Source organism: Phyllopteryx taeniolatus, chromosome 1 (genome assembly GCF_024500385.1).
Source record: "Phyllopteryx taeniolatus isolate TA_2022b chromosome 1, UOR_Ptae_1.2, whole genome shotgun sequence".
NCBI lineage: Eukaryota > Metazoa > Chordata > Actinopteri > Syngnathiformes > Syngnathidae > Phyllopteryx > Phyllopteryx taeniolatus.
The window spans coordinates 14,756,341-14,768,633 of record NC_084502.1 but is presented as its reverse complement, the minus strand read 5'-3'; the positions used below and the strand labels follow the sequence as shown (position 1 = coordinate 14,768,633).

Here is a 12,293-nt window from a genome sequence, read left to right as displayed (position 1 = left end):
ATATATATATATATATATATATATATATATATATATATATATATATATATATATATATATATATATATATATATATATATATATATATTTGAGGGTTAGGTTATATATGCAACAAAAAAAAACTGGAAAACTATCAAAACGACATGGTCCTATAGTTTTGCTAACATTTGCAAACTGACTATCCATCCATCCATTTTCTGAGCCGCTTCTCCTCACGAGGGTCGCGGGCATGCTGGAGCCTATCCCAGCTGTCACCGGGCAGGAGGCGGGGTACACCCTGAACTGGTTGCCAGCCAATCGCAGGGCACATAGAAACAAACAACCATTCGCACTTAATGCATGTTTTTAGGGTGTGGGAGGAAACCGGAGTGCCCGGAGAAAACCCACGCAGGCACGGGGAGAACATGCAAACTCCGCAAACTGACTAATAAAAAGCTAAATTAATAAATATGAATAAATCATACATATAGAAAACAAGAGCAAACACTTCTCTTAAATGCGGCCACGGATGGGGAATATCTTGCTGGTAATAGCATCAGCTGGGAAGCTAATAGAAAGGCTATTCACAGTCCACTTACATTCAAAATGGATTTTAGATGTACAATTGTTTGTTCACTGAATCAATGAAAATGGTGGGAATTTCGAAACTTTGAAACAATGGAATGAAATTGGAAAATGTCCTCTGGCACTGATCATCTCTCATCATTGGGATTCACTGGATGGATTGGGATTCACTGGTTTATACTATAGTTCATGCACAAAATATTGAAATAAAACATTTTGTAATTGGTATGAAGTTTTGGTGGGTGATTGGCATTCCATTTAAGAATCCATTAAGATTTCTCTAATGGTTTTAATATGAAATTTTACATCATATTATATTATATTTATTATATGTCTTATCAGAATCAGAATCAGAATCAGAATAATCTTTATTTGCCAAGTATGTCCAAAACACACAAGGAATTTGTCTCCGGTAGTTGGAGCCGCTCTAGTACAACAGAGTATTTTGGCGGCACGGTGGACAACTGGTTAGCAAATCTGCCTCACAGTTCTGAGGACCTGGATTCAAATCCAGCCTCGCCTGTGTAGAGTTTGCATGTTCTCCCAATGCCTGTGTGGGTTTTCTCCGGGTACTGCTTTTTCCTCCCACATCCCAAAAACTTGCATGGTAACTTAATTGAAGACTCTAAATTGCCCGTAGGAGACAATGTGAGTGCGAATTGTTGTTTGTTTATATGCACCCTGCGATTGGCTGGCGACCAGTTCAGGGTGTACCCCGCCTCTCGCCCGAAGAAAGCTGGCATTATCCTCACTAGGGTAAGCGGTACGGGTGATGAATGAATGAATATATTTTATTTTTATAAGTTTGATCCCCGTCCCCCCCAGTTCCCAAATCCCATCTGCGCCCCTGCAAGACAATCATGCCTGCCCGATAGTCGGTGGTACACCAACATCAAGGCTACATCATCCTACACAATATTTCTTGCTAGAAATGTAAAGAACATTTGTTTACTGAATTAAACTGTGTTGTGAGTCCAACTAATCCCCTCTAAGGAGGTCATGTCTTCACCGCAGTGCATAACATTCAAATTCCCCAAATTAACACATTCAAGCATTTGTGGCCTCAGCAATCTGTATTAAACCAAGATGAAAATTCAGAGGCCAGACCAGAGTGAACTTTTTTTGTTTTATTTTTCTAAGGGTGCAACGTGTATTGAAACACAGCTGGCAGAGCTTGTAGCATCTCTGTGGCTCTGGAACCCATTAGCGATAAAAGGCTGTGTGTGTCTTTTACACGCAGACAAGAGCGGGTGGGAGCAAGCAGTGTAACGTTGGACAATGTGACACCAGGAAAATATGCGTGTTTTAGCGAAGGGGAGAATGCAAGACTGGCGCGATTGTGTTATGCAAGCCATTCCCGGCATGCGTGCACTTGGGAAGATGTGTGGCTCCTGCGGTTGCCTGTCCCCTCTGTCACTGCGTGGCCTTAAAGAGGACTTGCCAGAAGAAATGTCTGCCAGATCGGCTGGATTAATGGATGGGGCTCACTGCTGGAGGAAGCATGCGTGCAGCCACATGCAAGCACACACACAAACATGCGTGGCTTGGCCATTTGTGGTCAAGGAGGCCCATGTTGTCGCACCAAGTTGACTTCAATGAGTACATTTGCATTTATGTCATCTAGATATCATCCATCCATCCTTCCATTTATCTATCTAGCTATCGATACGGTATATCAACAATCTGTCCATCCTATATCCTTCTATCCACTCCTTCATCCATCCGCCTCTCTGTCCATCCATGCAGCCACTCATTCATGATCTAGATCAGGGAAGGGCAACTGGCAGCCCGTGGGCAAAATCTGCATAAAATGCTAATTATCGGCCGATCCGATCAGATGGGTGCAAAGTCTAGTGTTGCATCGGGAGAAGAGGTGCATTACGTGTGAACGTGCGAGTGCAGTTGTTCGTCTGCTAGTGACACAGGAATGTGTCATAGTTCCTGCAAGCCACTTGGCTCCTAAAGTGCAGCAAATAAACATTCCTCCATGCTGTGTCAGTGCTGAACCCTTGCCACTCCTCCTGTAAAACACAGCTCCTAATTAAAACCCCCAAAATATTTTTGTTCCCTGTACTGTTGAGCAGATTAGAGACCATGGCTTGGTGCCGTGTGTCGACTCAAAGATGGCATGTTGCGGTCCTGGCCATGTGAACAACAAAGTCAAACGATGGAGATTGCGAAACACACAAGGATACAGGTTGATTCCCTCCCACCTTCACTGCACAGCCTGTTCTCTACCTCACGCCACAACGGCACTGAGCCTGACCACAGATATCATACGGATTGCTCAGTGTGCGTGAGTGCTCCATCCACATCCCGAGTCTGATTCCCTCAGTACAGAAACCCTCACAACGGATATGTTGCGGTTCGACGCTGGGCTACATCCCTCCTCAAACGCAATCTTCGTCCTTGTCGCTTGGCCCGCCACACTTGGAACGGTTGAAGCCGAATTGACGTGTGTGTGGAATCCCTGTAGCTGGAGCACAATGCCCCGTGAGTGGCGACGCTCCCTCTCTTGTGTGGTCGCTTGTGGCAGGTCGCCGGATGATGAAGTGATGGAGATGTTAGGAAGCCACGGCCATTGTGATGATGCGTGGTTCTCACTCTGGAACTGCCATCTGTCCAAAAGGTCAGTTGCTAGGGGACCATTCTCCTGCACTGGGTCTGCCTTGCAGCTGCCGCCCGCACACGCACGTACACGCACGCACGCACGCACACAGATATACACACACACACCAAGTATGTGTGCAAACATTGAGTTTTTGGTGAAAATAAATTCAATTCAAATAAATCCTCCATCCATTATCTGTACTTCTCTCAACTCCTGACTAGAGTTGTGGGTATGCTGGAGCCTATCCCAGCTGAGTTTGGGTGAGAGGTGAGGTACACACTGATCTGTGCGTCAGCCAATCGCAGGGGCATATACAAACCCCAATTCTCATGAAGTTGGGATGCCGGGTAAAACATAAATAAAAACAGAAGACGATGAATTGCAAATCCTTTTCAACCTATAATCATTTGAATACACTACAAAGACAAAATATTGAATGTTCAAACTGATGAATGTTATTGTTTTTTGTTGTTGTTGCAAATAGTCTCTCCTTTTGAACGTGATGGCTGCAACATGTTCGACAAACGCTGGAACAGGGGCAAGAAAATAGTGGGAAATTTGAGGAATGCTCAAAAAACACTTACCGGTACCTTTTTGAATATTCCACAGGTGAACAGGTTAATTAGAAACACGTGACTCTCATGATTGAGTCTCAAAGGCGTATCCCCGAAAGGCGACGTTGTTCATAAGCAAGGATGTTGAGAGGTTAACCACTTTATGAACAACTGTATAAGCAAATAGTCCAACAGTTTAAGAACAACGTTTCTCAAGCTATAATTGGGATAACTCAGGAACACTTCAGAAAACCATTGTCAGTCGACACAGTTTGTCGCAATATCTACAAAAGCAAGTTACAACTCTACCATGCAAAGTGAAAGCCATACTGTGTATCAACAAGACCCAGAAACGCCGCCTGGTTCTATGGGCCCGAGCACCTCTGATAAGGACTGCTGCAAAGTGGAAAAGTTTGCTATGATCTAATGAGTCCACATTTAAAATGTTGGGAAATCATGGACTTTGTGACAATCAGGACTGTCATTAGCAAAACGTCTAAAGGCTAGCATCTATGATGGTATGGGGATGTGTTAGTGTCCATGGCATGGGTAACTTGCACATCTGTGAAGGTACCATTAATGCTGAAAGGTACATACAGGTTTTGGAAAAACACATGCTGCCATCCAAGTAATGCGTTTTTCAGGGACGTCCCTACTTATTTCAGCAAGACAATGCTACAACGTGGCTCCATAGTAAAAGAGTGCAAGTACTAGAGTAGCCTTCCAGCAGTCCAGATTTGTCTCCCGTTGAAAATGTGAGGCGCATTATGAAAATACGACAACGGAGACCCCGGACTGTTAAGCAACTGAAGTTGTACATCAAGCAAGAATGGGAAAGAATTGCAGATTCAACAATTAGTGGCCTCACTTCCCAAATGCTTATTGAGTGTTGTTAAAAGGAAAAGTGATGTAACACAGTGGTAAACATGCCCCTGTCCCAGCTTTTTGGGGAACATGTTGCAGGCATCAAATCCACAATGAGTGAATATTTGCAAAAAAAAAACATTATCAATTTGAACAAGATCTTGTCTTTGTCATGTATTGAATTGAATATAGTTTGAAAAGGATTTGCAAATCATTGCACTCAGTTTTTTTTTTATTTTTTTTTTTACACAACATCCCAACTTCATAGGAATTGGGGTTTGTAGACAACTATTGACACTCACGTTCACACCTACGGACAATTTCAGTCTTCAATTAACCCACCACGCATGTTTTTGAAATGTGGGAGGAAAGTGGAGTACGCAGAGAAAACCCACGCGGGCATGGAGAGAATATGCAAACGCCACACAGGAAGGCCGTAGCCTGGATTTGAACCCACAACCTCTGAACTGTGAGGCGGATGTGTTTTATCCATCTATTATTTATATACTGTATCCATCCATCCATTTATCTTTTTTCTCATTTAATGGCTCCAGACAATTCCCCCATGAATACTTGGGTGTTGAGTGTTTCAATCACAACACTACCATTGTCAATTGGACCAGTTGCTATAGGTTCTGCCCACACTTCCCTTCACATCCGCGGTGTGTGGCGAGCAGAATCAAATTCGGAATGATCTCAATTAATCTGCCCCTTCAATTTGGAGGCCGCTCCACCCAAAAGGCAAACAGTCTTCTTTGATTCAGGGAGGAATTGGAATTGGAATGTGAAACTGCTGTGATGCAACTTCTCGAGCAACTTCTCAAGTCATAAAGTCACCTTTAGATATAAAAATGGCACACTCAGTTCAGTGGATGGGACTCGGTCATCTCCCGGTAATACTGTCCCACTTATTTTCATGGCTTATTTCAAACCAAAAGCATCAATTTTGGGAAAATGTCTTCATTTGTTTTCCCTCCTCGCACTCTCAGTTCCCCTCTGGTCGTCCAGTGACAGTTCTGTTGTTTTGGACTCCGGCCTTCACACCACGACTGCCTGCTCGCCGCCTGGCAGGCCCGTGTGTCAAAGGTGGCTGCAGTAGAACAGACTGTGGGAACAGCCGGTTAGCCTCCGCTGGTCCCCTGCTCCCCAACCGGAGGGCCAGCCATCAATCCAGCTCTCCCCCTGACTCTGTATACATACTGCAGCACAAACACACAAATGCCCAACCACACACACACACACACCTACACCCACGCACACACGCACAAAAAAGCTCACACCATCTCTCAATAATCCTCGGAAGCAATTTCATCTCGACTCGGGTGGCGGCCCATTGTCGCCAGTCCCTTCAATCTTTCCTTATTAACTCTCGCTTTGTCCCACATCCGAGCTTCTGGACTCATCTCTTCTACATTCCGATCGGAGCTGCTCCCAGCACTCCCAGGCAACCTCCCTTCGCTAATCCCACCGCCTCCCCCACCCCGAGGAACTCTCACTGTTTTTTTTTCCCTAAACCTGCCGATCACCTACTTACACACTAAGGTAGGGGCATTAACTTCATTGGTTTTCTGAAGGCTGGAGTGTAAAGGCGGGGTGGGTGAAGTAGGAGGCGGCCACAAAGTGACTCCAGCCCAGACAATTAGAACAATGAGCCGGGCCTGTAGGGTGCTAACTCGCTGCGTCACGCCTGGACGGTGGGGTATTTTGTCAGTTTAATGAATTGTCCATCAGGCCAGGGCCACATCGCAGGCTGCGCACGGAGAGGCCAGCAGGGACCCAGACACTAAGTCGGTATTTATTACACTGCCTTTGTCACTAATTGAGCTAATTATCACTGACTCCTCAGCACTCCCACAGGCATCGCCCCAGTGCCACCCCTCCTTCCCCACGCACCCTCCTCCACTCTCTCACTCTCCAACTGCCCCACCTCACTCTCATGCTTGCCATTTGAACTCTGCCTTCTCCCTTATTTCTTAAATCCCCCTCCACCCATCTTTTGTTCCCACCTTGAGCATCAAAGATGTATCCAAGTAGGAGAACGAAATATCTCATATCTATTTTCTTTGCTGCTCCCACCTGTGGAGATACATCCACTCAATTGATGCTGCTTCTTCCCAAAACGACCACTTGTTCATCTGTGACATTGCCTCGACTACGTATGGTGACCCTGTAGCTTCTCCCTAACTGTGAAGGGGAAAGTCCTGCACTTTCCAAAGTCACGAGGTTAATCGCCTTGCTTTGCGCCGTCATTATTATTTTTCATTTCGGCCTGAAAATGAAGCGGAAAAATATGAATTGCAATGCCGCGCCGTATGTGGTTAAGGTATATATGCGGCTGTGTAAGCCGGGCGTTGTTCAGCGGAAAGCACAGATGCAAGGGTGTTTTGTGAGCTTTGCTGCTGCTAATAGGATTAAGATGAGGACACCCAGGGACAGATTTAAACGCTCACTTGGTTGAAGCTTAACAAAACAAAACAAAAACACCACAACATAATATAGACACATTTCGGACTTAATTGAAAAATATAGACTTTATTGTTCTATCATACAATACAAAAACTGCCACCTACATCACTTGTATTCCCTAAAGAGCATCGCTTCTTCCATCTTACTATCTCGGTATTAAAAACCCTTACAAATAAATATTTTTATATTTACACTGATAAAAACACGCGTGTATTCAGTGCATGGCAAAACACAGCAAGTGGTACTGTTATGGTCCTTGTAAAAGTTCTACAACTACATTACTCCAGAAAGTAATCATAACATGACAAAACAGGGACAGTGAAAGTAATGACATTTTCTCCAGCATGAACAGGTGCATACATCATTCAGCAATGAATTCATTATAAATATATTCATATATTTTGTTATGTACAGCATTTTGGTTCTCTTAGCTGATGCACAGTTTGACGTGGGTTGAATCCTTCAAAATAGAACACCAAGTATTCTCAGTCCTTGTGGTTTTAATCTGCTCCGTTTCAATTGACTGTCTATTTGGAAATCAGTTTAAAAATGGGGAGATTATTTTGAATTTCTTCAGCTCGGTGCAATGACATTCTTTCGCAGCGTTGCAAGCATCAAACATTCGAAAAGCTTTGCCTCCATAAGATTTGGTCAGTTTCCGTTTTCCACGGCACCTCGCAGTCCCGATCATTTTGCATTCCGAGCATGTTGCGCTGTTCGGGGTCAGGGTCGAGGTCTAGCTGCTGCTCTCAATGAAATCTAAATGAAGTCGGGGAATTCGAAGTCGGGCTCCGACCGGGAGGCCGTGATTTCAATGAAAAAAAAAAAGGGAAACATTTGCAAAAGAAATAACACTTATCGTGTGAAGCACGGTCGGGGTTTTGACTGATTTACTATACATCCCCATGCTTTTATCTGAAAACGTCTGAGCATTAAAAGTAAGGAGCAAGCACATATGTTCCTTTTTATACCCTGTTTGTACATTTGTGCTTTTGTTCATTGATTGAATTTTTGGGGTGATAACGTTCCCTGTCAGTTTACCCCCAGCAACCGCCTGTATACAGTATGTGTGACTTTCTCAGCCAGCTATTTCATTTCTAACAAATTGTGCTTCTCGCAGGCCTGATAACTAATCATCCCTCCTGCCCCCATGATCATAGACACTGGTGTATCGTTCGAGTACTGGTGCAGTTCAGGCAGCTGACGTGACAGCACCAGTGGAACGTGCAGTTGCATCGCTCCGTGAAACTCTCGGCTCGGGTCTTAAACCCTCGTCCGCAGCAGAGCAGCTCGCAGCCATCCAGGCCCGGAGAAGAGCTGTTGCAAGTTCTACCCGAAGTTCCCAAAGTGCCACTTTTACCGTTGTAAGAGCAGAAGTTTGGCGATTTCTCAAAATAGACCAGATCCATGGCAGAGGGTGGTTTGTGAGCCGGGTTTTCCGGTTCCAGGTGGCGAGGGTCTGCTCGGTGTGATGCGCGATTGCTGCCCTTGTTGGCGTAAACGACTCGGGATGCACCGTCAAAGCGGTCCTTGAGGAAGTCTCCCACAGCACGAAAGCTTGGGAGGCGCATCCAACAGGTCCGGACAGTGCAGGAGCCTGACATGCCGTGACACTTGCACTCCTGACGCATCTCGGAGGACACGGTCTGCAACGAGAGGACACCAAAGTCACAATTGGCAGGGACCCCCACCACAAAAATATCTTTGCCCATTGCTGCGTGGAGCCCTACCATTCTGCCGGCCTCGTTATTGTGCAGGTTGGTGAGGTAGCGCAGATCTCGGCCTCTCTCGCTGGAGTCCACAAATTCACGGCTGAACATCCTGCCGAAGTCCACGTTGTCACTGCAGCCCCCCCAGTGCCAGTCTGGCCCCCCGGGACCTCTGCGCCGGTAATCGCACGTGCACGATTCAATGGCCCCTTCTGAACAGGAGCGAGCAACCGCATGAGTCACCCCCGCGCTGGTGATAGCGAACACAAAGGCCGTCTCTCTGCAACCTGAAGGAAACAACAGCGAGACTTTGCACCAGAATCCAGGTTTAATGAATTCATTGATGCCCTAGTTGACTTTAGGCACACTGCACAGATCACCTGTCAATCATCGACTGCATATGGGACGTAAAGAGAAAAAAAAACACGTGGAGAACACACAAACTCGACACAGAAAGGCCTGAACTGGGATTCAAACCCAGAAACCTCGCCGTGAGACAACAGTGCTACCCAATGGTCACCGTGCTCCCATCCAAATCCCTTTCATCAGTGAACTATTTCATGAAAAGGCAATTCTAATATGAACAAGGGATTCTGTTTCATCCTCCTCAAACTCTTCCAAAGATCCCCCGGAGAGACAGAGAAGAGACACTTACCACGGTTGACAATTTTGCCAAATATCGCCGGGTTGTGGGTGGTCGGGCAGTTCCAGCGGCGGTTACGGAACTGCCACTTGCATTCTTTTATGGCTGTGTGAAGTCCAGCAGTGATGGCGTGCAAGATGCCAGGATTCTGCCTAATCAGTCGACGCTGCCGACGGCTCAGTAGGGCCAGGCTCGGGTCCAAGACCAACTGCACATTTTTGGAGTTGGTGAGAAGGTTGGACGAGGAGGCCACGTTGACAATGCCCCTAGCGAAGGGATGAGGACAAGTCAAATCAAGAACCAGATTGGCCATCCTAACGGGGGGGGGGGGGGGGGGGGGGGGATGAAGTCATAAACAGCGCACGTGATGTATCATGAAACAACATTAATTCATATGCTCAAGCCCACTTGGATGCCTTTCGGTGACTTGCAGTCTCTCGGTTGCAACCTGCTGGTGAGACACTCTAAGCTCAGTGGCCCCACTCGCCTCTGACCTCCTGTTTGATCAATTGATAGGCGTCGTCTTGGTCTCGAGACGTCAAAAATGTGAACAGCAAGACGAAGAGGACTTTTTAAATACCAATTCAAACTGAACCAGGACATGTTTTTTTGGGGGGGGGGGGGGTCCATTCGTGGATCAAACAACTGTTGTGAATTTTGCTCTTCAGGTCCTTGTGGAGAACATACATTCAAAATATTAATGTTAGTGACTCAATATTTTATATTCACGCAATATTCGTAGTGTAATACATTTGTCATTGTTTTGTTCATGTTTTTGCCTTTTTATTTTGAGTCACCTACATCGTAGAATATGGCCCACATCACTTCATCCATGTGTTTCATTTGCCCGTATACAGGGTCCTTCATTTTTCCCCTCCAGTTTAAATAATGAGTTGCAAACTTGCATCCAGACCAGCTGAGGGCACAGCCTGAATAGCATTATTTAAGAAAACAAAAGAAAAAAAGTATTGTTTCGAAGCCTCATATGTTTCTGGAATGTCAGCTGTCATTTTATTGATTCTAGGACCTTTGTTTTTGTGCGTAAAAAAAGCAAGGACACATCCAAAATGGTTTAAATCTGTTGTCCAAAAACTGCACAAACCACAATTAATAGACATTTAAACAAGCACATAAAAATTTCACTGCAAAGAAAACTGAAACGTAACCTCAAACAATGTAATGTGTCTATTGTGTCCAAATATTGTATTGTATTTTCAGACAGACGGGCGTTTATTTGATTAGCCTGGATGACAAGTCTTGTGGGATTCTATTCGACAATTCAATACATTTCCATTCGATTTATTCATCCTTGAACAAATTTTTGAACGTCAAAATGTGAGTATATGAATGCAATTAAGCTCGAGCGTCAATAAATTCGGTGAACATTAAAGTTCAGAGATCATAGATGAGTTTGGAAACAGACGTGCTCGTGCGGTTGAATTTGGTGGTCGGTGCCAAAACGAACACATGACTTGGAACGCGCCATCAAACTGTTGCACGCTACAATACAGCTGCGGGTCTTCCCCTTGCTCAGACCACCGTTACATTTTTTATTATTATTTTTTTTTTCCACAAGAGCTACGGGGTACTTGCACTCACCACCACCGGCCACTGTTGTTGACGGCCCCGGTGCCGGAGAGCGACGACACCAGCAGGATGCACGCGGCTTTCACGCCCAGCAGAAGCGCCAAACTCCTCATCGCGCCCTCGCTCACCTTGGAACATTTGCATTTGAAGATGACTTCGTCACTTGAACACTTTGCACACACGAGAATGCAACAGAAAACAGATCTTGTCGTTCTGGTTGCACACTCACCGGTTTAATGAATGGACTCGATTGAGTACGAGCGGATGTCGACAGGTTGCAGGATGATGTTGAAAAGTCCTGCACGCATGCGAGGAGGATGCTGCACTCCTCCTCACTGTGTCCCTCTGAGTGATGCTCTGCGCGGTGCGTGGAACGCGTGGGACAGTCCCGCAGGCTTGATCCCCTCGGCGGTGACAGCAGATAGGCAACACATTCTTCTCTTATTGAGTGCTACGAGGGGGAATAAAAAAGGGATTTGCTGCTCACATCTCCCTCTGTGTTTTTTCTCTCTCTTCCTCGAAGCCTATTCAATAGGATTGGAGGGAGGGATAGTTAATGCTCTTCATAGGGCGCACAATGAATAAGGAAACACAACTGTGCAGAAAAGACAGATGAGGAGGGGGGGGGGGGGGATGGGGGGGGGGGGGGGGGAGGAGGGGGGCAATCCGTTGAGTTGCGCATCTCATTTGCGGAATCTCACGGGCGTCATCCAATCCACGCTGGAATATGTTTGCCTTCTGTTCCACGAGGACTGGCAAGAAACGGTGATGTTCTGCTGCAGATGCTGCTCCGGTTCTCCCGAGCTGCTGTCGCCGAACATGCAGTCATTCGGCGCAATGAAAAAGAAATGCCCCTTTCAACCCGAGTGCTTGGATTCGTCAACTCCCTTACCGCATCTTCTCCTCGCTGAAACATTTATAGACGCTCTCTCTCTCTCTCTCTCTCTCTCGCTCTCGTTTTGGGCCGGTTTTACTCGAATTCCCCCAACCCTGGATTGTGTGATTCTGTTGCAAAGGATTTTTTCTTGCGCGCGTGCAACCTGCTTGCGCGTTGAACTTTCTTCCCCATACTGCAATCACGTTTGAAATCAATAAAGAGGAGCAAGTCATTCCGACATCTGGCCAGCAGACCGCCCTCGATGCATTTCTTCAGTCATGTGCATGTCCCCAAATTTCTTCCTATAGGGCGCGTGCATGTGTGCGCGCGCGCGTGAGAGAGAGAGACACTTATCTGCCAATTTGCATACTTCCATATTAGTGCTGCAGAGGTAGCATAATCTCTGCGATGACAGTAA

General features: G+C 45.9%; 1 protein-coding gene across 1 annotated transcript; it reads right to left on the bottom strand.

The window, feature by feature from the left end:
• Positions 1-7,158: 7,158 nt before the first annotated feature.
• wnt1 (wingless-type MMTV integration site family, member 1) lies at positions 7,159-11,557 on the bottom strand. Its single transcript, XM_061774429.1, has 5 exons — positions 11,228-11,557; positions 11,011-11,126; positions 9,424-9,677; positions 8,790-9,055; positions 7,159-8,705 (listed from the first exon to the last, which is right to left on the bottom strand). The coding sequence occupies exons 2-5, from the start codon at positions 11,109-11,111 to the stop codon at positions 8,214-8,216; spliced, it is 1,113 nt and encodes a 370-aa protein (XP_061630413.1). The 5' UTR covers positions 11,112-11,126; positions 11,228-11,557; the 3' UTR covers positions 7,159-8,213.
• Positions 11,558-12,293: the final 736 nt, after the last annotated feature.